This window comes from Lampetra planeri, chromosome 32, assembly GCF_965212315.1.
Source record: "Lampetra planeri chromosome 32, kcLamPlan1.2.h2, whole genome shotgun sequence".
Lineage (NCBI taxonomy): Eukaryota > Metazoa > Chordata > Hyperoartia > Petromyzontiformes > Petromyzontidae > Lampetra > Lampetra planeri.
Window position 1 is genome coordinate 9,233,183 of NC_136138.1, and position 27,853 is coordinate 9,261,035.

Consider the following 27,853-nt stretch of genomic DNA (forward strand, 5'->3'; position numbering starts at 1 on the left):
GTAAATCGCGATGCATTGCGATAGATATCGCGATAAATATCGCAATGTATATATCGCTCTGCTTGTTGCGATTGCGATATGAGAACCAGCATGTTTATTTGTACTGGAGGAATCCGATGAGCTGTAAAGTTATTTTTTTTCACAGACGTCCAGTAGGGGCACGGGGCCAGAACCTTATGACAACAAATACAAAAAAAGACCACGATAGGAGTGTAAAGTATAACGGAAGCTAAACAAATCACCGTACAAATGTAGAAATAAAACTAAACTATGTTTTACTGGTAGGAACCTCCTGGTTACACCAGCCCACAGGGGATTATTGTGTCCGTCCGTCGTGCAGGGAGGGGCTGGGTGGGGAGGGAAGGGCTGGGTGGGGAGGGGCTGGGTGGGGAGGGTGGGGCTGGCTGGGTGGGGAGGGGCTGGGTGGGGAGGGTGGGGAGGGGCTGGGGGGGAGGGTGGGGCTGGGTGGGGGGTGGGAGGGGTGGGGCGGGGCTGGTCACCCCGTGGTGCCCTTATAAAACTCAACGTTTAAGCTACTCACGCCGGCTTGTGCCCGCCCTCACATTCGGGCATATTTGCGGAATACACCACGCCGCCGTTGACCCTGGCCATTGACCGAGCAACCCAACGTTCCTACCAGCTCCCTCCTCAGGAATGTGTTCAGAATCATAACTACATCATGTTTTTACACACCGCACCAGGTACTCGTTTGAGGCTCAGTCGACCTAGGGGAGGCCCAGAACCGGTTCTGATCATCGTCACCGGGAATCGAACTCGGGTCGCCGGGTTTGTAGCGCAGCGTAGCGCTAACCGCTGCACCACCGCTCCTCCCACCACACCAACACCCGCCATTCTCCACTCAGTGACGGTGGCGTCACCACGGCGCCTCTGCCAGGCTAGGTGCACTTTGAGGCCACGTGAAGCGTCCAATGAATCGCTGACAGGAGGTCTCGGGGACAGACCAAGCAGATGCCAATGGATGGGCCAACTGATGTGACCGGCAGATGTACCACCAGCTGTAACACCCCCCACCCCCTACTGTACCAACTCGCTGCGTTTTAATCGCCCGGCCCGTTGTTGTGAGCGTCACTTCGTTGTTGCTGGAGGGCGACTGCGTCCGATCGCCCAGCCAGCAGCCAGCAGCAGCGTCCTTCACGAACACTCCACCACCACCACCGCCCCATCGAATACACTGGTCAACAAAAAAAAATCTGGCCTGGACTTTTGCAGCTGTTTTAGACTAATTTCAGGGTGCTAATTCCAAATCTGATCTCAGATTTGCTCTATCACATCTCATTTTTATGCTATCGGCATACCCCATTTTCATTGATTTTACCCGAAATTAACTCTGTCACTTATGATTGCAAGTTGTTGCGAGTCAGTGACTGCTTTAGTGTTAAAATATGGCGCTGTATTTTTAGGATAGTGTGTTTATAATATTATTTTATGTAGATATCCACATTTATTTAATATTTTTCTTCTGCAGTTTTTATTGAAAATGCAATATTTGATATCTCAAAAACCTGATGCGATAGACAAAAACTGATGCCAGATTTGGAATCAGCACCCCAAAATTACATTAAAACCGTTGGAATACCTTATGCCAGAAAAAGTGTGTTGACCAATGAAATCAACGTCCATCGCACTCGACCCCTACGTAACATGGCGGCACGGAGCTCCAGAAACGCGTTTTTTTATTTACGCTTTTAACCCCCTACGACCCCCCCCCACCACCGTGAGAGCGCGCGGGCCACCGTAGCCACGGTCAAGGCTTCAAGAGGTGGTGGTATTGGAGAGGAAGTTCCTCACCTCCGGGAGCGCGGGGATGTGAGCGTGAGTCCCTCGGGGTGTCGGGAGGGAGGGAGGGGTTCTTCATGTAATTTTCATTAAGATAAAAACAAATCGAGTTTGTAACGAGCCCCCGGGGTGTTCTCCTGACCACCACTGCCCATCTAAAACCTCTTCGTCCCATTCGCTTTGTCGCGGCGTTCAAATGGGGCCGGCAGAATTTGCGACCCTTTGCGCGCGCGTGTGTGTGGTGTGTTGTTGTTCGTTTACCTCGTGGTGGTGGTGGTCCCTAGGTTTTATTATTTGGCTTCAGTCGAACAGGCGAGTATCGATTTCCTAGATTCGTCCGTGCGCGAGGCGATTGTTTACCCATTGATGGACGTAACGCTGTCTCGGAGCGGACGCATACCGAGGGGATTGAGAGATTGAATCGGCTTGCGTGCAATGTGCTGGGTGGTGGAAATGGTGTTTTTTTGCTCTCCAGGGTCACGGCGGCTTGAGAGGCGGTCCTCTTTCCAGCAACGAGTGGATAATGGTGATGATGGTGATGATGATGAGAAACAACCCTTTGTCAAATTTCGATGTAAAGCTTTCGTGACTGCAGGGATTCATCTTCTTGGTTCTCTCGGTAAAGTCACGTAGAAGGGAAATTAAAAAATTAAAAAAATTAAAAATTCTCACGACGTTTCGGCCACAACGCAAGCAGCCGTCCTCAGGTGAAGAACATGGCTTTCGGAAAGACAGCGTCCTAATGAACACCACCATGCTTGGCAGCGTATATTTAAGCTGGGTTAGAGGAGGAGAGAGCCTTACAAAGGAGTTTACGTATCAACAGAGGAATTTAGCATATTGATGGCAAATGCAGATATGGGATTAGTCACTCCTTGTGGAATGTGTAGGTGGTGGGGGGGGTCTTAAAGTCATATTTTGCTAGTGTATTATGTAGGATTAGCAGGGAGGTAAATTTTAATTGTTAAGAGCTGCAGCAGCCCAACCACCGCGTATCAAGCTCGTGCATTGTGTGGACAACAAAAAAGGAGTTTCTAAAGAACCACAAATACCCTACCTACTACCATACAATACACCGATGTGAAAAAACTAAATATAAACTACATCAATATAATCAATGTACCAAATATACTCTCCAATAAGCTGTGTTATTAACCCTTTGTCAATCCAGTGCTGGATGAAGCCCCCCCCAGCCACACACACACACACACCCCTCGTTGTAAATCGTGACGGTTGTTTCGCCATACTTCACCACGCTGGTCAGTGCGGGTTGGTGAATGGGGTGTCCACAACCACCATTAATCAGGCGCCAATAAATAAAGTATGTTCATGTTTTCGTTCGGCTAATTAAACGCACGAGATAAAATAAACGAATTAGACCACGCAACTAAGAATATTCTGCAATGGAGTGACACTAAGAATCGATTCGGCGAGTTTCAATGATTGATCTCTGCTGGTTAGGCTGCCCTATCTACTACGCTGTAGGTGATGCGATTGTTTTGGGTGGTCAGCTGTTCGCTGTTCGCCCATAGACCGTCACCTGAAATGACGAATTGACGAACAGGAGCGTGAAATTATTGCCTTGTTTGTCACAGGTCCAAATTTACAAGCCTTGTCTGTCCTTCCACTGGAAATGTAATGGGGTGGTTAATGCGTTGGGACAAGAGGTCACGTGAACATGAATGTGGCATTTTGGCGGGGTTAATGTAGCGGGGAGCGGGAGTACCTTGAAACGTAACGTTTATTTTTCAAAGGCCGACACGGGTAAACTCTTTTACTCTCTCATTGGTAATCAAAGCGCACGGGTTTTTGAGTCACTAAATCGCTCTGTTCCCCTGCACGTGTCATGCATTTGAAATGTGTCAAGTCACATTACTGTGGTATTCGTGTCCACGTTAGAGGCAGCAGCTGATTCATAAATTGTTCTGTTTGGGTCAGATTAACTAAATAAAACGTGTCGTGTACCCTCCTCCAGCCAGCAGAGAGCCAATTAATTAAGTTGTCACGTAAATAAATGTGGAATTGTATTACTGCTTCAGTGGTACGAGCATCGCTTGGGTAAAGCACATGCATGCAGTTTTATTAAACACAAATACTAGACTGTACCATTCACTTATATGACCAAATCACCCTTAATGCGCCCGATTTAGTGAGATATCATAAGCTAAGCTGGATTTAGCCTGAAACTAGTTGTGTGGGTGATTTCGATGCATAACCTGTGATATAGGCTGTGTGCTTATGCGGTGGGCAGCAGAGGGTAGTGTAGCATAACACATTATTTAACTTTACTGTGATTCCATCATCTGTGCTCTTCACCTGACCATAGTAAAGTGCCGTATGGTAAGTTAACCACCACCATCCCGCACGGCATGGGGGGGTAAGGCCCTCATCCTGGAGTGGATTGACAAAAAGGCTGTACATTGTGAATCTGATAAACATGCCTCTGTTTTTGTGCCACATAAAATAGGCTTCATGACCACAAAACGTGTCTGGCTTGTACCTTAGATTAAGGCCAGTAGTAGGTTGTACCTACTAAAAGTGGACATTTCACTTCATTTACACAGATTTATAATAGGAAGAGTATTCAGTTTAACACGTATGCTTTTCGTGACCAACATTATCCACAAGAGGTTTTTTGGTTTGCTCGCGTAAGTATGAATGTGTCGTTAAAACTCGACACATTTGCGGTTTTAACTATATTTATATTTAAGCGATCTAACCCAAAAACCTCTTTGAGGAAGAATTATCTCAATTATTTTACCCAGTAAAGCCTCGCTCAGTCTTGAAACATTTAGGACGATTCTGCACTTGCATGTTTGGCCAATCCCACTTAGAGAGGGGCTTCATCATTTGAGATGAAACCGGAGGATACGGAGGGGACACCCATCACACATGAGGAGGTTACATTTATCACTGCCATCTCATGGCCACACCTCAGAGCCCCATGCCTATAACAGCTTGCAAGCCCTTGTGGTCACCCATCAAAGTGATAATCGGACTAAAACTTACTTTGCTTTTGTTATTTGGCCTCATTCAAAGTTACGTGGTCAAAGCGTAATAAACGGAAGAACATATTTTTTTCTGGCCAGTGGCCACTGCTCTTGTACATTTGCGGTTTATTTTAGATTTTACGGACAAAGCTTTATCAGACTGATTCAACACATTTCTTTAGTCTGTGTTGATAAAATGTGAAACGCTTTCATTCTACATACAGTGTGCAAATGAAAGTTGCTGGACAAATGCCACGTTTAGGTACGCGAGCAAGTGTAACCCTGTCAGAAAATTTGCGAGCATGATCAAATACACATCACACGCTGTAGCAACACAATGCTGCTAACGTTTGCCTTTTTAAAAATTCCTTCCCATTAAGTTCTAAGTCTTGTATTTTGTCGACATGGAAATTTCTACAGGGCATTGTGACGTAGCCAAAATCTGCCACTTGTATATCGCTCTCAGCCTTATGATTTATCGTTAGGTGTAATTGAAGGTTAACTTGTTTAAATTGCTTAAGCTATACACAGGGGTGCTCTCCAGTGGTTACAGTTTTATCGCAGCCCAAGACGAAGTATTGTTTTTTCTCCGTACGAGACGGTCACTGCCTAGACAGCTAATATCAACATCCATCCACCTTCTGATGCCAACCCAGCGGAGGCCAGGAGCCTTCTCTGCCATTATAAATTATGTTAACTGCGTTTGTTACAAGGATAACTCTACAGTGAAACATTCTTTCTTGCCCATTAACATTTCACTGTTGGGCAAAGGTCCCCATCGATGTCTCTGCATCATCTCTTGCAGCCTTCATCCAGTGCACTCTTCCAAATCTGCTAATCTCATACTGTCATCCCGTCTGTCCATCTCTTTTTCTCTTTCCCTCCATCCGTCTCTATTCTTTTGATAATCTTGGCCATCTTCTGATGTCTGAGCTAGATGGCCTACTCAACTCTGTTTAAGATTTTTTTTTATTGTATATGACATCTATTTATCCAAATTTTTATTCTGTAATCTTCATTTCAAATTCTTCTCTTTTCGTTTTACAAAAAAAAATCCTCCTTTTCATTGCTCCTTTGCATGCTTGTAATACTTTTGTTCTTTGGCCACCAGGACCCAGTTTGTACCCTGTTTTCAGATTATAGTTAACTCTATTATCTGTTGCCATTTTATCCGAGTTGCAGATTAACCGTGCTTGTAAAATATATATATGAAATATCGCATCACAATCATGAACTGGTTTAATTATTAGCTGCTCCTCACTTGTTGTGGGTCAGAGGATCAGTGGCCATCGGAAAGAAAAACTTTATTTTTGTTTCATCTCGGCTACTCCTTCCCCTTATTACCCTGCATAATTGAGTTTTGACTGCACTTTCGTACAACCACCCTTGGACAGTTAAGCAACAGGCATAGCCAACGGCTCCACTGCTGACGAAAATCATTCCTTGTTTTTGCTCCCGGCCACCCCCCACCGCAGCTGTACGCCTTCGCACTGGGGAGCACGTCGCAAGCGGCGGCGCTTGCGTGCGTGCGCGATGTCCACCGGGGAGATGGAGGAACCGGCGGACGAGCAGATCAGCCTGTCGACGGGGAAGCAGCTGTCGGACCTGCTGCGCGAGCTGAGCGCCTTGTGGCTGCGCGGTTCCTTCTGCGACGCCGTCGTGGAGGTGCAGAGCCGGCGCTACCTCGCGCACAAGGCCGTGCTGAGCAGCACCTGCACCTACTTTCGCGGCATCTTCCTCGACACGCCCTGCAGCAACATGGGGCCCTTCGTGGTGGACTTCCTCACGGAGAAGACCTTCGACCAGGTCCTGGACTTCGTCTACAAGGGAAATGTGAGCGTCGGACGGGAAGACCTCCGCGAGCTGCTCAAAGCTGCCCAGAGCTTGGGCATCGAGTGTCTGGAGGAGGTGTGCCGGGTGTTCGTCATGGACGACGTGGAAGACTGCTTCCCGGACAAGGACACTGACGCAACGTACATCTCGGAGAGCGGGCAGTACGACTGCGTCGAGGAAGGCGACGACACCCCGGGGTGCAGCTACAACTCCTTCGGGCAGTGCAACGGGGAGGACAGCAAGAGCCCCCCGCCTGCCAAGCAGGCCGCGCAGTCCTCGAGCGAGGAGGACCTGCCCCAGTTTGCGGCGCTCGACAAGGAGAGCGCGAGCAATACGGAACCATTCCCGGACCTCTGCCTGGTGAAGACGGAGATGCCGGACGGCGGCCAGCAGTGCTCGTTCGCGCTGTCCGACGAGAACACTCCGCAGTCCGAGTTGCAGCTCGACGACCAGAGCCTGGAGATCCTGCAGAGCGGACAGAGCTCCAACAACTTCCTGCGCGCCATGGAGAAGACGCTGAACATGATCCCGCTGGCCGGCAGTACGCAGCAGCAGCAGTGCGACCTCCTCAACGGCAACGCAGCGCCGACCACCGCCGCGCTGGTCTCAAACGGGCAGCTGCGGTGCCAGGCGTGCGGCGAGCACGTAGAGGAGAGCGTGTCGTGCCTGCGCGAGCACTCGTGCGGGCACCTCGACATGGAGACGCTGGCGTGCCGCGTGTGCGGCGCCATGTTCAGCCACATCAGCGTGGCGGTGGAGCACACGCTGGCGCACACGGGCGTGGCACTGTCCGCCTGCAAGCACTGCGGCAAAAAGTTCCTGTCGGAGAAGAGCCTCGCGCTGCACTACAAAAGTCACTGCCGCCGCCGCAGGCCGCAAATCAAAGGCGGCCGACTGTCGTGGCATCCAGACCCCGATGCGCAGGAGTCGACGGAGAGCGCGCCATGCCAGGCAAGTGTTTTGGCTTCCAAACGTCATGGTTCGGCTGGATTTTTTTTTTTATCCTTCGCAAACGTTTTTTAAAGGTATTTATAAAGTTATCTCTGTCCGATAATTTTTTTCTCCCGTTACTTCACAACGTTATCACTCAAACGACAAATGTTAACCCCGTTCCGGCACCATTTCTTCCCCCCCACCCCCACCGTACATGCGGCAGGTGTGCGGCGTGGCCGTGCAGAAGAAGATGGCTGCGTTGTGGAACCACGCGCGATTGCACGTGGATTCGGAGCTCCTGTCGTGCCGCGTGTGCGGCCTGCAATCGACGCGGCGCAATCTCGTCAAGCACGGCCTCATCCACCTGGGCGTCTTCCTCTTCACGTGCGACGCCTGCCGCAAGCGCTTTCTCTTCCGCAACCAGCTGCTTCGCCACCAGAAGGAGCGTTGTCGTGGACAGGGAGAACCGCCCCTGCCCGGCGTGCTCTCACCCTCCGCGCAATTGCCGCTCGACGCCGCCTGCGTTTAACGGCGCGTGATGCACTAGGGCGCTTTTGCGAACAATCTTTGCCGGCGACCCATCACCGGCAAACGCAGTCAACCACGAGCGCCCGTGGCACCTCGGTTGGAAATTACAATAATCTGCCCACTCGGCCATCGCTTCGTGCAGTCCACTGTTACAATCGCTCGGTACAAAACATGATAACATAAGCTTTGCGTACCGGAAAATCGGTCGCAAGGCCATCTCTTTCATTCATCCTCATTGCACTGATGTACTGACATAAAGCCGCCAGCTCTCAAATGAGGAGGGCTTGCAGCCAGGCAGTCTCTTGATTTATGCAACCCAATTGGAAGTTGCTGTCCCAGTTGCTCACTAGCAGGAGCTGTGGTCAGATTTGTTCTGATCGTGGACAACGCCATTTTTACAATATGAAATGCCGCGAAAACTGACACCGGTGACAATTGCATACGATGATTGGGATACAATTGCCAAAGTGGATGATGGCATTGAGTGGACAACATGAACTGGGGCATGTTTTAGGCTCAACCGTTGCTGGCATTGCATTTATCACAAGCAACAGCGAGACGCTTGTTGATGAGTGTGTTTCATGAACAGTGCTTGGTCTACAAAGCACACAATTTTTGTTGGTCATGTTACCTCTGTGATCTGATTTGAAGTCATTCTTCCCAGTTTCCCACTAGGGGGAGCAGTGGTTGTTATAATTGGGCAACTAATCTTTTTTTCCCCAACATAAAATAGTGCAGAAACTATTACCAGCGAGGGTTGCCAGCAACGATTGCCCTAAAATTGCCGCAGTATACAATGACCATTCGGGATCCGACCCTAATCGACCTTGCGCGTTGCTCCTCTGACGGCTCACCAACCCTAATCTACAGACCCTAACCCACCCGACCGCCCGAGTTTCTGGGCACCATTTCACGTTTGATGCTTCGACCACGGCGGCTGTCGGATGGCGATCTGCAATAAACGACAGCAGCACTGCTCCTCCCCGTGTGGCTCTTCAATCGTAGAAGTAGATTTTTCCAAGGCAGCCTTTGGAGTGACTGGAATTTCACAAAAAATGTATTATATTTCGCTTGTTAATCTTGCTCTGATTGGCGATAGCTGGTTGGTGCGATCATTGCACATTAACACTGTTGTGTTAGATGCTTGGAAATATGGGTGGTTTTGATTTTTTATAGACATTGTATTTATACGGGATATTACGCAAGGTTGCGCAATGTTTATTTAATGCGGTGGTTACAATTTTCTCTTGTTTTTCGCTATCGTCCGATTTTTGAGCACGAAAAGTGATTGTAGTGTGACGGACGATCATCCACGGCAGACGCAGGGTATCGCGACCGCTTTTCGGGCAATGGTTCACCCTGCAGCTCATTGTTGTACATTAACCATGGAGTACCAACTCTTTGTAGGGGCAAGACATGTTTTATAATGAGAAATTACCCCTCCCGAGCCCATAAAATTAACTCTCATTGGTTTGTCTCATTGGTTTGTTATGAGTAAGAATATAATATGAAGCCAAATGTTCACAAACATTGTGATAAGCTTCAGAGAATCTAAGAGTTGATGCAACACCCAATGTTGTTAGCCACTGGGTGCTTCCAGGGTATAAATGTTTATCGTGCATCTCTTAACAGTTGTGTGTTAATGTGTTTAATTTATCTGTGTATATATTGTGTGTGGATGAATGCAGAACATGTACAAGAATGTAAGAGAGTGGCTGACGTGAAATGTTGAACTTCAATGTTTCCGCGCGTAAGTGAGATGTGCATTTCTATACGAGACGGTCACTGTGGTTTCAATATGAATCGAACAGGTAATGAAGGACACTGCATTATTGCGGATAAACTAGGGTTTTTGCAATTTTCCTGTTCTTGGCTATAGTCCAACATGTGGCAAAAATCGACGCGAAGGGATCATTGCTGTCGCTACGCCCATGCTGAATGGACTTGAACAATAATACATAGGTGCTAGAGCATAGGATATATAAACACAAGACAAACCTCATTTGATCAGTTGCCAAATGACCAAGACCGCTATGATCCCACAGACTGTCAGAACACAACGTTCATTTGCAGGGGCTAAAGACGAGATTTAGGCAGCTTGTACCCACTCAAATTAAAATAGCACCTACATTCTGTGGAGCAGTTTGTCGATGACCAATCAATTCACATGGAAATTCAGCAACTCACGCATGGCATGTACCTGATGGTAATCGCAGAAAGCTGTATTGTGGTGGGGGGGGGGGGGCTCCTGAGGATGGGAAACATCAGTGGTGAGTGATATCTGAACTGGTCCTGGGCTCCCCCACCCCAACCCCTTCTCCATCCAGCAAACACACCACTGTGGTGAAGTATGGTCAAACAACCTCCGCGATTGACATGGGGTGGTAAGCCCCTCATCCATCGACAGAATGACAAAGGGCTGTTGTTAAAGTTATTAATGTAGTTTTATTGTAGACTTACACTGCTTTATTTTGGCTTCTGTACCAGAAGCTCGCTCAGTTGTATCAGTTAAGTGAATTGCGATTTCCTCATTTAAGCAGTTTTCGGTGTTAACGTTCGCAAATGTGATGCGGAGTATATTTCTTTGTGCATGCATGTATTTGTTTCCTTGTCGGACACTCGTTACATCGTCAGGAGCAGCAGCGTTTAATGTGTCGCCAGCACTAAGCATTGGAACTTTGGTCCATGCTCATTCCATCAACCTGGTTTTGTCGTTGAACCACCTGATTGTGTGCCAGGCCAAGATAGGTGTATCGATGATGCATTGCAAAAACCGAACACTTCATGCGTGTTCAAGGGAAACGTGGAATCGATCGATTTTAAGAATATTTTTCCACAATAGAAGGACTGTCGGCGTATATTTTAACGTGTTTTGACTTTCAAAACGGAGCAATATGTTCCGGTCGCTGTGCAAATTGTGATTATGTAACAAATATTTCAAATTGTTTTGATTTAACGGATTTCACAAAGCTTTGTCCATTGTATTGAAACTTGTTATAGTGTTATTTTTCATCTTCTGAAGCACTGGTGGATAAATTCACTGTTTATACCATTGTTTTAAATATGTATTTTGTCTTTTTAAAACTGTTATGGGTACACTTATTGAAATAATATATATGTGTGTTTGTATGTAACAAAAATATATTTTTGACAATGCGTGACGTACGCTTTAAATTATAACATTGAAGTGAAAGCAACTTAGACAAGAAACTTTTATGTGAACTAGAACTGGACGATTCTCTAAATTTATAGCCTGGAATCGGTTTTTTATAAATCTATAGAACCTCGGATCAGATTCCTACGGGATTGTGGGGACCAATGGAATTGTTGAGTCGTGTTGTGCAAAGCCTTGGCTTGGCTGGCCTCTTGGATCACCAATGACACTTATGGCTGAATTTCGATTTAAAGCTTTCGTGACTGCAGGGATTCATCTTCTTGGTTCTTTCGGTAAAGTCACGTAGAAGGGAAATAATAAAATAATAAAAATAAAATATTTCTCGCGACGTTTCGGCTACAACGCAAGCAGCCGTTGTGGCCGAAACGTCGTGAGAATTATTTTATTATGTTTTATTTTTTTTATTTTATTATTTCCCTTATGGCTGAATGTTTCAATGGTGATACCAGCCTTGGCTAAGCTAAGCATAGCCACATCTTAGCCGAGCTAGATTTGCAGTCGGATTCCTTTCTATTTGAATGATTCTTCCATTGCAGAATTATTCCTTGTTAGAATCCCATTGAAAATTGAACGGAGATTGTTTTTTCATGGGAAGCTCGCATTAAACAATCACTTCCTGTCGGAATCGTCCAGAGGTGAAATCATAGGAATAGTTTATGATTGCTCCAGAACCGCTCAGTTCTAATGTTGACGTAAATTTAAATGAAGTTGAGTACATGCATAGCATACGTTTATGGAATACTGTATCGTATTTAAAACGGAGTGTTGTTTCTGACCAAACGAGTTTTTTTTAAGTTTATTGGCATAGCTGTGGGATAGACTTGCATAAATCAGCGACATTTGACAAAAATAATACGGTATTCAGTACTTGATGTATAAAGTTGAGTTGCAGAGCAACTAAGAAGCGTTGAGTTAATTAACGAGTTCATTCGTATTTACTTGCAGTGTTGTGGTCGAGCGGTCTCCATTATGGCTATTTATAAATTTACCCAAAGCACACACGTTGATGCCTCTAAACAGCGAACACGAGAACGCTTGACACGAGAAAAATTGTTGCACTGCAAAATGTACAAAATGCCCTTGTATTCAAATTGTTATTGATGCACAAGCGCATTGGTCTGTGGTGTTTTTTTATATATATATATAACGCGTACAATTTGGTTGTTGTGGTTTTGTCTGTACCGTCAAATATAATGAATGGTGGCATTGATTGTAAATCCTCCATTTATGGGAACACAAGAGGGCGTTTGGCATTGACATCTCGTCCACACACTGCGGCTGTTGTATATAACCAATGCCCACATCTTGCAGAATACAACCATTCTCAAACCATGCACAATCACATCTGTGTTAACGTTTTCCAGCATAGAAATGTTTGTTGTGATTAAGAAACTGTGGTATTCATAATAAAACTGGATTTTTTTTTTACTCTACATGTGGTTGAATGGGTTTCTGATTGAGTTTCACCTATACTCTGTTTTTTTCGGTAAAGTCACGTAGGTAAAAAGAAAAGAAAAATAAATTAAATCACGACGTTTCGGAGGCAACACAAGCTTCCGTCTTCAGGTGTAACCGCTCCAGTGAAATTGGAAGCTTGTGTTACCTCAAAAACGTCGTGATTTAATTTATTTTTATTTTATTTTTTACCTACGTGACTTTACCGAAAAAACCAAAGAGTATGGACCCTTGCAGTCACGAAAACTTAAAACCTAGAATTATTAATGCCCTCTACGGGGAGGAATTTCACTTATCTGTTAGAGTTTTTAACAGACAAAGAGACAAGAAGTCACAGCTCATCGAGACGCTAACCTTCTGTATATAGTCTCGTGTCTTATAGTTCTCTCTACTTAACACAGTAATTTTGCTGTGACGGTGCCACCTGTAGACGGAAGCTTGTGTTGCCTCCGAAACGTCGTGATTTAATTTATTTTATTTTTTACCTATGTGACTACCGAAAAAACCAAAGAGTATGGACCCTTGCAGTCACGAAAACTTCAAATCTAGAATGAATTTCACCTGGCTAACAAGAAGACATCGTTGTTTTCATGTTTTGTCTCTTTCCTGAATTATATCCCGATTGTGTTATCAGTGACACGTCAAAAGATGACGAATCTCATTGGGATCTTTCGAAAGCGACCTCCCTTCATGTTCGAGAACGGCCCATGAACGTAGATACCACAAAGCTACCTCTGAGATCCCTTCATTGTTGTTAATATATTTCTGCGCGTACCCTGATCCACTTGCTCCTCTTTTTTAAATCCTTTATATTAAGTTCACTTGCTTGCGCGCTTATGACCGTGCAAATCTTTCGGTCGTTTTTTAACCCACTTCCCGTGATCCAATCGAGCTGACATTTTGCACACAGACTCGTTGTGCGTGACAATTTATTTTCGTGAAATTTTTTGTTCCAAAATGTTACACTTTTTAGGAAAAAATAAATTATATTTAATTACCAATTGCTTAATGGTGGCAGGCAATCATCTGACCCATAGGTGGCAGCCATCTCAAGCCAGAGGACGAGAGGACTCTAGCCGCCACGCATATAATGGATTTATAGTGAAAAACTTTGTTTTTACGGGTTAATTTTTTCTCTCTGCGACTAATCCCAAACAGCCACATGTTCACGCTTCGTGCACCTTTTCGCGTTCAATTTCTTTTTGGCGAGATTTTAATGTTTTGAATGCGTGTCATAGCAGGGTGATATACAGTGATAAAAAAAATAACTTTCATCTTTAAAAAAAAATAACTTTCATCTTTAGGCACGTTGGTACGGCTGCACTTTTAGTATGTTCTACAGGAAGTGATAGAAAAACGTAATAACGAAAACTGGAAAGTTGGACTCGAGGTAAATTTGATTAAGGTAAAAGTCACGTGCAGAGCACTGTGTTAAACAATTGAAGATATCTGTTTTAAACGTTGGCTTTCGCGACCAATATCCATCATTTTTTTGGGTGAGATCGTGTAAATATAAATGCGTCGTTAAACCCGCCACAGCCAAATAGTAAGCTTTGTCACGTAACCATAACATGCCAATTCGTTACTAGTACAGCACACCGGTGTGTTGGAGAGCAAATCTACAACATTTACAATTGAAATATTCTTTGGTTCTTTCGGTCAAGTCACGTAGGTAGAAAAATTATAATAAAAACAAAAAAACATTAATGTAGACTGTAGCCTGGTTCTAAATCGGAGTGAGTGTACTGTCAGTCTATAGTGTAGACTGGTTATTAAGCTGGGTGAGTGTACTGGCAGTCTATAATGTAGACTGTCGCCTGGTTCTAACCTGAATAAAATCTAAACAAAAACCAGGACGTTTCGATCGCAACACAAGCGGTCCTCATCAGGAAAAGGGTGGGGGGGGGGGTTTGCCTCTAAAGGCAAATTGCTGAAAAAGATTTAGAGATGGGCGTAGCCCAGGTGTGTCAGCAGCATGGGTGGGGCAGCTGATGCGTTGACATTTTTTTAAAAACACCCCGTATATGTGTTTGTGTATACCAGAGGACGTGACAACAGAAACGAATAAGCAAAGGGGGGGGGGGGCAACACGATGTTAGGATTTCCCTCTTTCCTACTGAAGACGATCGCTTGTGTGGTGATCTAAACGTCGTGGTTTTTGTTTTTTATTTAGATTTTTCTCTTTATTTTTTTTACTGAAAGAATTTGTTTTATTATTATTTTTATTTTATTTTTTATAATTTGTATTCGCTTTATTACAATTTTTCTATCTACGTGACTTTTCCTGAAATAACCAAACAATATACAAACAAATTAGGAATCAATTGAGGGTTCGCAAGACACGTGGCATCAGCTAGGGGGAGTTGCATTGCTGGCAACTTTAAAGGGGTGGAGGGGGGGGGGCATTTAAAAAACGCGGTTTCTCTTTGTTGTTGTCATTTAAAGGCGCGCGACTTGCCGTAGGTGGCCCGTGACGTCACCAGCCAAGAGGCAGGAAAATTGCGGGTCGGTGAGTGAAGTCGTCGTTGTTGTTGTTGTTGTTTGTTGTTGTTGTTGCCGTACCGAAGTCGCCTATAATTGTTTCTATTTAACGGTTCGGCTTTCATCGAATCCGCGCGCTCGTTTTCCCCTCCCTCGTGCAGATGTCAGCCCGCAACACAAGCGCCTGGGCCTTCTTTGTTAAAGTGAGGAGGCATTTCGTCTGATGCTGCTGCTGTGATGGTGGTGGTGGTGGGAAATGTCTCGCGTGTGGCCTGGGTTCCGTTAGGCCAGGAAACCTCCACTGCTGCAATGTCAACGTCTCACGCTCTCGTGCATTGTGTGTGTGTGTGTGTCTAACGCATTGTTCATAATATAGGTTTTTGGGTCAGATCGCGTTATTTATAAATGTGTCGTAACCCTCCACCACCCGATACGGCCAAACAGTAAAAAAAATGTGTCACGTTTTCAAAGGACAAATTAATTGACTTCTTTAGCCCACCGGTGTGCTGTCGGGTGGTGGAGGGTTACGACACATTTATAAATAACGCGATCTGACCCAAAAACCTTCATTATGAATAATATTAGTCGCGAAAGCTTACGTGTTAAATTAACGCATTGTGTACGAATCTGGCGCGTTCTGTGAGGCACGCACATTGTGTGCGTCTCACGCATTCAGACTCGCAGTGTGTGCGAGTCGAGCATCCCTACGAGTCTCACATTGTGTGTGTGTGCTGCTGTAGTGGGGAGCGGTGGTGTAGCGGTTAGCGGTTCTGGGCCTCCCCTAGGTCGACTCAGCCTTAAATGAGTACCTCGTACGGTGTGTGAAGATCGCCACAGGGGAGACAAAGGCGGTCGGGCGTGGAGCTGGCCACCCACCCCATCGTGTACCGTTGCGGCCTTCATAGGTGCTCGCTAACAGCACTTGCCCCTACAGTCTGTTAAGGCTATACGGGGGATCTTTGTTATCTTTGTATAACGCATTGTGTACGAATCTGACGCATTGTGTGCGAGTCTCACGCATTCTGTCAATTTCGCCTTTCACGCCAATTGCATTTCGGGGTAAGTTTGGGTGGGGTGGGATTTGGGTACCAAGAGAAAACCCACGACGTGTTCCAAGGGATGGCACTCCAACGTTGACAGTGTGTGTCACTGGTCAGGGCCCATCTGCTCTACTGTCATCACCAGACCAGCCACCACGTCTGGGCATAACGGACACACTACCACCGTTCAGAAGTGGACTTAAAAACTGCACGTGGACACATAACATGGCACCCCATTTGCAAATCTTGAGGGAGCAGTGGTAAGGTATATTGTTTTAGTGCCCCGAGAATGATTGTTTACGGGTGCTTTATACATTAAAATTGTTATTTTTCATAAACAATGTATTTGAACTCTTTTTTTTCTCTTTTGCAGGCATTTGTTTGGCGGTGGAGTGGGGACTGACAACAATTCCATTAAATAATACTAGATAGTGATGCAGTATTTGGTAACAAAGTATAATACGTTATTATGCTACGAAAACGTATATTACATGAGCCACTAGTAAAAGCACCTCGTTGTACTGTTAATCCTGTGTTACGTTATTAAGCGGCATGTAAAACTTGTTGCGGCTCCAAATATATTAATGCTCGTTTCTAATTTAGAAGACTGAATCGTGAAGTGGTGACGAATACAATTACAAAAAATCTATATGTATATACCAACTAAAAATTACAGCCGATATCAATAACAGCAATCGGTACAAATCGGGAGCAGACTGTAGCAATGGCCAGTGACAGAGGCGGCGAGGCGTTTTACTTGCGCAGCGCCAGCGCGCTGCCCAGCGTGACCCATCGGCTGAGCGCCATGCGGCACACCGGCTCCTTCTGCGACGCCGTTGTGGAGGTGCAGAGCCGTCGCTACCTGGCGCACAAGGCCGTGCTGAGCAGCAACAGCCCTTACTTTGCCAGCCTCTTCTGCCGAGCCCCTTGCAGCAACCTGGGCCCCTTCGCCCTCGACTTCCTGAGCGTTGCAACGTTCGAGCTGGTGCTGGACTTCGTGTACAAGGGTGCGGCGCGGGTGCGGGCGCACGAGCTGCGGCCTCTGCACGACGCTGCCAGGACGCTGGGCATCGCACCGCTGGAGGAGCTGTGTCGGCCGCTGCTTACGGACGAGAGAACGACCCCGATCGTCAACGCGTCGTCGTCCGCCACCTTCGACTACGACGGGAGGCCTCGCGGAGTCGAGGCCAACCTACGAGCCTCCCCCGAGCTGGTGTCCGAGGGGCTGGCGCCAGATTTATTTGACCGCGGGTTCCTGGAGGATGGCACGGGGGCTCTGTGGAGGAACCGCTTTGTCGAAATGGAAGGTGTCAGCGTGGCGGGCGTCTCCGGCAGCGGGCACAAGCCGGACGATGGGCTGGACGCAAGCAGCGTGGACGACGAGTCTGGGATTCACTCGGCCTCCAGGGGGATGGAGGACAAGCGCTGCTCCGAGAGCGATAGTGGCCGAGCAGAAAACACCGCCACGGAGCAACTGTTCCTTTGTCAGGTGAAGACTGAACCGAATGAGGAGCCGCCCTGCAAGGTGGCCAGGACCGAAAGCACCAGAGCCAATGGCGGTCAGGTTTCCGGCCTCGCTGCGGTTGATGGGCGAACTCAGGAGACGGGAGGCTTCAGGGTGACGGACATTGCCGCGCTCGGCGGTTGCTCTCGTGAAGACCTAGATGGGTGCGCGGAGCCCGGCGTGAGCGATTCGCTCGCGGGGCAGAGCGCGGCGGGAGCAGCGCAGCACGAGATTGGTGTGGCGCAAATTGCAGCCGACCACGTGCAGTGCCAGGTGTGCGGCGACACCATGGATGAGAACATCTCGTCGCTAAGGGAGCACGCGGCCATCCACGTGGACCGCGAGACGCTCAAGTGCCGCGTGTGCGGACGCGGGTTCACCACTTTCAACAACGCGGTGCAGCACGTGTACAAGCACTGCGGAGTCACCGTGCTCGCCTGCCACGACTGCGGCAAGACCTTCCTCTCGCTCACGCGCCTCACCCTACACTACCTCAACCATTGCCGCAAGAAGCGCCCGCCTCCGCCGCTGCCCAGCGTGCCATTCGTGCGGCCCCTCGAGTACCGGCCGCCCGACGACGCCGGCGAACACCACGCGTCCAGCTACGCCCCGTGTCAGATCTGCGGGCTGCCCGTGCACCAGAAGATGGCGTACCTGCGCAGTCACGCTCGTTCCCACGTGGACCTGGAGCACCTCCTGTGCATGGTGTGCGGCCTGAAGCTCACCTGCTCGAGCAACCTCATCAAGCACGCGCTGCTGCACGTGGGCGTCTTCCTGTTCGCGTGCCCCGTTTGCGAGAAGCGTTTCGCCATGCAGTGCCTGCTGCAGCAGCACCAGAAGAGGGGCACCTGCCTCCCGACTCTGTGGAAAGCGAGTGCCAGGGGGGACGGTTCCCATGGCGTGGACGAGGCCAATCGAGTGGCTCGCTCCAGCTCCATGCCCCCTCTTGAGTAGTAGACTTTTTTATTTTACCTCGTACAGTATTACTGTGTGATATTTCGCAGTTGCACTGTCTAGCTCTCCTGTGACGGTGGGTCACCAATTCTGGCGTCACAAATGTAATTAAGTTTACCAGGAGAGGAAGTATGGTGTGTGGAGGGTGCTGATTGTTGGGAGGTGAGGACACCAACCTAGGCTCTCAGATGTATGGGTTTTAGCTCACCTTTAATTACTAGCCTTTTGCCCGTCCAAGGACGGGTGTATTACAGTAAATCTGAAACTTGCAAGCGAAAAGCAGAACGCGACGTGATATTCATTGCATCAATGCGTGCGCAATTTGTAAGGGCGCGGTGACACAGACTTATTTCACTTTAAGGTTATAATCCCTTGTTGATCATGACGTCCTTTTTACTTCGATGTCTCAATAGCGTGACGGAGATCGCGTGACGTGAGGGTTCTGCCTTTGTCGGGAGGGTTGTAAGTTGACGCCGAGGAGGGGGCAGGAGGAGCCTAGGCCCCCCATGTGGAGTGACGTCAGCCGCTAATTATTATGAATAGGGTGGGTGTCCATTTGTAGGACGTGACCTTAATGATTATTATGTAACACGATTTTTGTTCCTGGGTAGTAAGTGTTATTTTCTAATTGTTTATGCCTCAAAAGTATAGGAAATGGCTATTCCCACAAACTTTGCTTTTGTGACCTGTCAATCTGCAGTTCTCTACACTCGGATTCTCGAACTCTCTGGAGAGAAGTCCATTGCGAATGACCATCCTAGATGTAGTGTCCTTTTCAGATAACCAGGTTTTACCCTGTCGTGCATGTTCCCACAACCATTTTGGGCTGATGTCCAGTTTCTGAAGACCTCAGCCGTCACTTCTGGACCCGTGCCACGAGGCACCTTCAAAGGCTTTCTTGCTGCCCTTCTCCCTCCTAACTTGTGCACGTGTACTGGCGGCTTGCGTGATTTCTGTCTCTACCTTACCACCCTGAAGCCAGTGAGAATCTGGATCCTCGGGGTGTCACACGCCCTTCACATGGCCCACTACAACCTCAAATAGAGAGTGTTCCATGCAGATAACCCGTACTCTACCACGTAGATATGGCGAGTCGATTTCCACCTCTGGTGTGGGACATCATCTTGCTGTTCCATCAAAGGACAATGCTATTTCCCACTGTAAAGTCATCTTTTAATAGGTGCCTGTCAATCAAAACACCACTACACCCTGTCTCTCTCAACAGTCACACTGTCATCCTCGCCCAATCTGAACATAACCTGGTTGTGTTGGATACCTTTTAACCGCCCACATCCCCAAGGACTGGTAAGTTTGACCCATCCTCCAGTGTTGCATACTGGCCCTTTTCTGTCTAATAGCTGTCCCACCAATCCTGTGTGTAACCTGGAGTCTTTTCCAGCAGGGCTGATCTTCCCGTGCTGATCACACATTCATGCAAGATGTCCTGGTTTTCCCACAAGAAACACTTGCCAGGATTGGACTGCTGTCCCCCTTCAAGGCGTATCAGGGGTTTTACAGGGACCTTCAAACCAGTTGTCTCTCTACTCCCTGATGTACTTCCTGGGACCCAAACTTTTATCCTGCGGCCAAACTTCACGTGCGGTTCTGTGCTGTTAGAAACTGTTCTGCTGGTGCGGCTACAGTGCCAAGACGCTTGGATTCTCTCCCTAAGGCAGGGGTGGGGAACCTTTTTTCTGACGAGGGCCATTTGGATATTTCTAACATCATTCACGGGCCATACAAAATTATCAACTTAAAAATTAGCCTGTTATATTTGGCCAAACATTTAATTAACTCACCCCTAATGTGATAGCTGGAACTGCTTCTCTTTGGTGAGGCGTGCGATGTTAGCTGGTATTGATGGTGTTGCTACTCGCAACTGCTTTTCCAGGTTTGCTCCTAGATTTATTGAATTTCGAGTCCCGCCTACGGTTGCCTTGGCAGGGCCAGACTAAATGATTTTGCGGTCCTTATACGGTCCGCGGGCCGGACCTTCCCCACCCCTGCCCTAAGGCATACCACCAAATCCCGTGGAGATGCTCACAAAACCTGCTCGCGCAACAGCCCCCCATAGGATGTTGACCTTCATTCCCCCAATTCTACCCATCGATCTAGATGGTCACGAAGTCTCACCATGAATTGGCCAAAACTGTCACCCTTCTCTGGCCTAACTTTGTAGAAATGTAGTTCTGAAGCCGTCCTCAGTGAAAGCATACCTCTCGAACAAGGCTGCTTTAAAATGTTCGTAATCGGAGGCCTCTTCCCTACCGAGTTGGTGATACACCAGGAGAGCTTTACCACTTAGCAAGGCACTCAAATGAATTGTCAAGTCAGATACAGACCAACCATGGCTCTATGCATACCTTTCAACCCTAAAACAAAATGAGTCAATCTGATCCTTTGTCTCCATCGAAATTTGGGAGCTTTGGTACGGTGCTATTCCCTGGAGCTGGCCCCATTGAAATGGTTGCACCCACACTCAAGTTTCCTGAGTTCCAACTCAATCTGTTCCATTTTCATTCTTTCGCCTTCAACAGCTTCCCTCTTTAAGCAATCGCCCCTTTCTAAGGCTTTAAATTCCCGTGCCGTTTCCTCTCCCCCTTTTCCCTTTCCATTTTGAGCTTTTCGAGCTCTGTCGTCTGCTTCTGTTTCTCCTGAACGTTCTCCCTTTCTAAAGAAATCATCACGGCCTCCTTTTCCATCTCTCACCATCTTGTTGCAACTCTTTCATCCCGGAGAAACATCTCCAGGTCTTGCCCCCCCCTTGCAAACCTGCTGCCTCTGCACCCAGTCCCACCACGGGGCCACTGCAGACCGCATGAGGCAGGTGGAGGGGGAAAGCCCCATGTTAAGGCTCGGTGTGCAAGTTTGCACTGCATGTTTTAGGCAAAGTGTGACCCCAGTGAATGTGTGCATTCCACACAGCTGGGAGTTAGACCTATCCCTGCTCACTTTCCGTCTCGCTGGTGCTGATGGTACTGCTGCTGTGGTGGTGGTGCTGCTGCTGCTTTTTAAATCCTTTATATTAAGTTCACTTGCTTGCTTGTTTGCGCGCTTACGACCGTGCAAATCTTTCGGTCGTTTTTTAACCCACTTCCCGTGATCCAATCGAGCTGACATTTTGCACGCAGACTCGTTGTGCGTGACAATTTCTTTTCGTGAATTTTTTTTCCCAAAATTTTACACTTTTTAGGTAAAAAAAATTATATTTAATTACCAATTGCTTAATGGTGGCAGGCAATCATCTGACCCATAGGTGGCAGCCATCTCAAGCCAGAGGACGAGAGGACTCTAGCCGCCCGTTTCAAAGACCAATGTGGGCTGGGTTGTGGCCCATTGAACACGCATATAAAGAATTTATAGTGAAAAACTTTGTTTTTACGGGTTAATTTTTACAAAATGACTGGAGGGCCATAGAGTTGCTGCTTTCTGCCTCCTCGCCCGACTGAGCTACCTTTTTTAAGGAGTCCCCAACCCGCCCAGAATGGGTTTCCCTCTATAACTGGTCTCAGTTGGTAGGCTTGTCACACAAAACCCCCCACTCTCAACTCAGAGAGTGACTCCGATGCATCACCCGTACTGCCAACTTATAAAAACAAGTCCACTACGGCGTGGTATTTCGTAGTTGCGCTGTATATCTCTCCCAATGCATGTTGCGGCTTGGACGGTGTGTGTTTGTCCATCGTGGTGTCGGACGTCACACCGACCCACGTGGCGTACAACCCAAAAACATCTGGGATCTCGTACAGACGTGCCCGTTTTTTAAAATCCTTTATATTAAGTTCGCTTGCTTGCTTGCTTGCGTGCTTGCTTGCTTGCTTAGGACCGTGCAAATCTTTCGCTCGTTTTTTAACCCACTTCCCGTGATCCAATCGAGCTGACATTTTCCACACAGACTCGTTGTGACAGACAATTAATGTTCGTGAAAAAAAATTCCCAAAATGTTACACTTTTTAGGCAAAAAAAAAATATTATACATATATTCAAATAGAACTCATTCATCGCTTTGGCTGAACGTCACAGTATAAGAGCCCAGAGCGTAACCCCTCCACAGGCCGTGGCGGAGTAGCGCAGTTGGTAGCGCCCTCGCTTCCCATGCCAAAGGTCGCGGGATCGATCCCCGCGTCCTTCACAGGCGAATATATTTTTAAATCCTTTATATTAAGTTCGCTGCCACGCATATAAAGGATTTATAGTGAAAAACTTTGTTTTTACGGGTTATACTTATTACTCTTTAACGTGACTTTGTCACCATTTTAGACTCGCCAATGATAGATACCTCACTCTTTCCATTTTTAGGTCACAGCGATTTCGTCGGGACTTGATTGGGACATGATGAGACGTTTACAGTCTCGGCGTTTTACACAAACTTTGCGATTGCTAATAGCAGCGCTGGGCAATGTTTTTATTTTAATTTAGCTTGCCCGCTCAGGGGCAACTAACTGTGTGTGATGCAACGTTCGCCACCAAAACACTGCCTCAGCCATACAGAGACCTCGGCGTGGTTCGAATCAGGCGCTCGGCCAGGACGCAAGCAATGCGGCTGTGTTGAGCAGTCTTGTCCCCTCCCACCAGGCAGATATAAGCTATACTCTGGTTCTTTCGGTAAAGTCACGTAGTTAGAAAAAAAATTAACCCGTAAAAACAAAGTTTTTCACTATAAATCCTTTATATGCGTGGCATCGGTTTTATTTTATTATTCATTTCTGTTTTTCTTGAGTAAGAGTTTCATTTTTATCACATTGGTATTTTTAATTAAATATGACATTTTTTTCTTCCTAAAAAGTGGAAAATTTTGGAAAAATTTTTTCACGAAAATAAATTGTCACGCACAACGAGTCTGTGTGCAAAATGTCAGCTCGATTGGATCACGGGAAGTGGGTTAAACAACGACCGAAAGATTTGCACGGTCGTAAGCGCGCAAGCAAGCAAGTGAACTTAATATAAAGGATTTAATAATAGATCACGACGTTTCGATCGCAATACAAGCAATCGTCATCAGGTGAGACAACCACAGTTTCGGCACCTGATGACGATTGCTTGTGTTGCAATCGAAACGTCGTGATCTATTATTTTTCTACCTACGTGACTTTACCGAAAGAACCAAAGAGTATGGATTCCTGCAGTCACGAAAGCTTCAAATGAAGATATAAGCTAGTTCGTTGATTTGTATTAACACGTCAAACATTACTCAAATGAGCATGAACTTGATGAGTGTAAGATAGGTACATATAATGATTAGTTTTTCAGGAGCTTAATGGATTTAAAAAATATATATATATATCAGGCATGTGAGAATTTAGTTGTAGATATAATGGAGTTCAAATGTCAGAAGTATTTTATTGTATTTAACGGCTCCACGAGTTCTCTGGCCTGTTGTCTGTGTGTATTTCCATATACGTCTGAAATAACACTGAAAGTATTGTACAGAATAATTGAAATACAATATCGACATATAATGGTAGCAACGGCAGAAGAATACGTACGGCAAGCTGCATAATCTGCAAAGTCCCTGTGACTCACGGATTACCTCTGGCTCGCAACTCCCTCCGCAGTCCACGGGGTATTGAATCTCTTCCACGAGAAGATCACTCCTCCCGTAATACGAGGCACAGCGTGTTGCAGGCATCCTCGGAATAATTGTAATTTATTATCTTATTATTCTATTGTAATTATAATTGAAAATGTTTTACTGCATAATACGCCCGTGAGTTATTCTCAAGGTGCGCTCTGAAGTGCAGAGAAATGCGCATCTGCAGATGAGCAAACGCAGCGCTCCACGTAGTCAAAAGGTCGCGCAGAGGGGCGAAGTGAAGCTGCAGACGCTGTCTCCCCGACAGACCTGGTCTTCACCTGAGGACGGCTGCTTGCGTTGTGGCCGAAACGTCGTGAGAATTATTTTATTATGTTTTATTTGTATTATTTTATTACTTCCCTTCTACGTGACTTTACCGAAAGAACCAAGAAGATGAATCCCTGCAGTCACGAAAGCTTTAAATCGAAATTGAAGCTGCACAGTGAAGGGCGGTGCTGCAGGTAGGAAGGTCGGTGATGTGGAATATTTATACAGGTAGGAACAATGTTCCACACTGCCCACCAGGGATTATTTGTCTGTCTGACTGTCGTGCATAAATATATATTCTAAACAGCTCTTTGATTGGTGGAGACCTACTGCCGGGTACGGAGAGGGGAGGTTCTTAAGGGAGGGGGGGGGTCAGCGGAGGGGCTTGAGGGAGGGGGGGGTAAGGGGAGGGGCCTGAGGGAGGGGGGGGGTAAGGGGAGGGGCCTAAGCAAGGGGGAGGGGCCGATAGTTAAGGGGGCTGGCTACCTGGCTGGCTGCCTGGCTACCTCAAGTCAAGTTATCTTTCATACAGGTAGGAACAACAGGTTCCACACTGCCCACCAGGGATTATTTGTCGTGCACATTTGTCTGTCGTGCACGAATGCGCTGTCCAACCAAGTTCCTACCTGCCCACTCCGAAGGAACGTGTTTTTGCTAATTTTGACAAATGGTCATGCACCGGCACAGGCTAGCTGCGCTGACGTGATCTGTGGAGTAGTCAAGGGTTATGGTCTTTATTTTAATACTTGATATACAACCAGAAAAAAGGACAAAAAATCATTTAATATAGACCCCTATAGTAGATTTGCTCCAATTGAGTATGGAAAAAAATCATCAAGTCTGCACCTCCGATAAGCACGGCTGACTAACCTACAGTTCGAAAGAATTTAACACGTAGCCTTTCGCGACCAATATTATTTATAATCAATGTTTTTGGGTTAGATCGCGTTATTTATAACTATGTCGTAACCCTCCACCACCCGACACGGCTAATAATAGTGCAGACTGACTTATTCCTGACATTTGTCAATAGCCAGAGTACAATATGGATGGGGTGAATTTTCAAACGGGTGTCTCTCGTAACGGCAGGGGGGGGGGGCAACCCCTCCAGCAATGAAAAATGATAGAGGAGTTAGTGAGTAAGGACTTGTCCCTTGCTTTTTATTCGACACATGTGTGGCGATGGCGCATCCATCGATCGAGGGTCGAATTCGAACCGCGTTGTGTGATCGGCATCGCGCTCGCTGAAGGTGAATGCCTTCAAAGAAGTCGTGTCCTGTATACGCAACTACGCACAATTCTGAGTCACTTATAACTGCTTTGACGTTACTTATTGCCAATTATGGACTCAGACTATTGTCCTATCATCTCATCGAGTCCCTGGCACGTAATAATATGCTACACAATGGCAGTGGGAGTCTCAAAATGCCGATTTATTACTCATAAATCCCAAGACGACTTTTTTTTTTTACCCGGTGGTTCCTTGCCTTGGTCACAACAGTGTGTTTGTGTGTGTGTGACGCCATCACCGTTAAGCTGTCTGAACCATCTCATATTCGTGTTGTGTACACAAGAGCGTGGCGGGTAAAACAGATTGTGTGTGCATGTTAGATTGTGTAGTAAGCGTTTAATAATGTTAATAAACTTGTTTTTTTTTTACTAAACAAGCTTTGTGTTTTGATTTAAAGCTTTCGTGACTGCAGGGATTCATATTCTTGGTTCCTTCGGTAAAGTCACGTGGAAGGGAAATAATAAAATAATAAAAATATAAAACAATAAAATTATCACGACGTTTCGACTGCAACACAAGCAATCGGCATCAGGTGTGAAATCCACAGCAATAACATTTGAGAATTTTATTGTTTTATATTTTTATCACACTTCTCTCCTGGTCCTGCTCCTACCTCTGAAACTGTTTCGTGCACACGTCCGTCCAAGGAGCCTTGTATCCCACAAGGACCCCGTGCTCGGCTCCCTCATCTCAGTATATCCCCTGCAGGTTGGCAAAATCGTGACCGGTTTTAATGCTGATCGTCATATCCACGTTCAAGACACCCAATTCTACATCGTCACGAACGCCCCAAATCCAACTTCGCTGTCCACTCACATCCCCCCTTCACGTGGTCCCTTCGTGGATTGGTGCTGACCCTACTCCAGCTCAGCGTTGGCAGAACTGAAGAAGTCCTCCTCCTCGGCACTCTGCCCTCCAGCAGCTGAAGCCTTCTGTCAAAGCCTCCAGTAAACCGTGTCTCATCGCTCATTGTCCTCTGCCTTAGTCTGGCAATGTTCCTGTACCCCCAGCAAATCCGTGCTGTCAACGACCCACCGCAGTTAAAGTCCAAGCTCAAGACCTTGCTGTGTTTCCCTCTGCCGGTGGGTTACCGTCTCACTCTCTGGAGCAATACATTCGCCTGCTCTTCACGTGCACAGTCTTGAGATGCAGTCGCATGCCGATGCGATCCAAATGAAAACTGAATTTTGTGCGACAACACTTTCACGTTGCGATGTGTAAATTTTGAGTCTCGTGATGTGAGCCCATGTCACGCGTGCCAATACATTTGCACAGCAGCGAGCGCTTCGGTAGGTGGCTGATGATTTAAGGCTTGTCTAAATGCATGGGGCGGGTGGGTGTTGTCTCCTCATATCTAATAGGACAAAATAAATGTAGACTGCGAAGGCGAATCGAGACAATTCTGGTGTATGGCAATGGATTTCCAATTAGACGGCGGATAAATTACTTCTATATGCAGGTGTAGGGGTGTTAGAGAGAGAGCCGTTATGCATGGCAGCTTATGGGAAACAAACACAGTGGGCGGGGCTACGTGAGTGCACGGGGGGGTGCTCTCAACGACGTCCGCACCAGGCAGCCCGGGGCCCCACCCCTCAGCGGGGGTTGAGTATAAAGGGGGATGTGTCAGAGGGCTCGGGGCAGAATGTTAAAGCTAAACCAGTGAAGACCGAAGATCGTCTAGCTAGAGCCCTGGACTCCCCTGGGACGCCGCCCTTGTCAGGGCCGCGCAGGACCGAGCCAGCGGCGTGGTCCTGAGAACCAGAGCTAGTGCTCTGGGACTCCGGGTACCGTAGCCCGACGTACCAGTGTCGGGCCAGACAGCCTCCCCTAGCCCGTTAGTGGAGGACTAGGAGGTAGGTCAGAGATAGCTAGCAGTGTATTCCCAGCTAGCCGGGTGAGGGGGCCGATACCCCCTCCAGTATTGTATGTCCGCGGTTGTGACAACTGTTGTGGAATAAATACGTGTGCCTCAACCCCGGGTGTCCAAGAGTCCTCAACGGTATTACACAGGTAGTGGAAGATTACACATT

At 47.1% G+C, this 27,853-nt stretch overlaps 2 protein-coding genes across 3 annotated transcripts; both read left to right on the forward strand.

Moving 5' to 3' along the window:
• The first annotated feature begins 1,744 nt into the window (after positions 1-1,744).
• Positions 1,745-8,203, forward strand: LOC144729418 (zinc finger and BTB domain-containing protein 39-like). The gene is made up of 3 exons (XM_078609688.1): positions 1,745-1,833; positions 6,263-7,571; positions 7,777-8,203. Exons 2-3 carry the CDS (start codon positions 6,321-6,323, stop codon positions 8,080-8,082), a joined length of 1,557 nt encoding a protein of 518 aa, XP_078465814.1. The 5' UTR covers positions 1,745-1,833; positions 6,263-6,320; the 3' UTR covers positions 8,083-8,203.
• A 6,961-nt stretch (positions 8,204-15,164) lies between these two features.
• Positions 15,165-22,297, forward strand: LOC144729423 (zinc finger and BTB domain-containing protein 39-like). 2 transcript variants are annotated; one of them, XM_078609695.1, is made up of 2 exons: positions 15,165-15,220; positions 16,606-22,297. In XM_078609695.1, the coding sequence occupies exon 2, from the start codon at positions 16,957-16,959 to the stop codon at positions 18,688-18,690; it is 1,734 nt and encodes a 577-aa protein (XP_078465821.1). In that variant the 5' UTR covers positions 15,165-15,220; positions 16,606-16,956; the 3' UTR covers positions 18,691-22,297. The 2 variants fall into 2 exon arrangements, with proteins under 2 accessions (XP_078465821.1, XP_078465822.1); XM_078609696.1 differs by having other exon boundaries at positions 15,176-15,216.
• The last annotated feature ends 5,556 nt before the right edge of the window (positions 22,298-27,853 follow it).

Excerpts from the sequence above, each read along its gene's own strand:
- LOC144729418 (XM_078609688.1), top strand. The coding sequence starts at position 6,321 with ATGTCCACCGGGGAGATGGAGGAACCGGCGGACGAGCAGATCAGCCTG. Across the intron at positions 7,572-7,776 it reads CGGAGAGCGCGCCATGCCAG|GTGTGCGGCGTGGCCGTGCA; the intron begins GCAAGTGTTTTG and ends TACATGCGGCAG.
- LOC144729423 (XM_078609695.1), top strand. The coding sequence starts at position 16,957 with ATGGCCAGTGACAGAGGCGGCGAGGCGTTTTACTTGCGCAGCGCCAGC.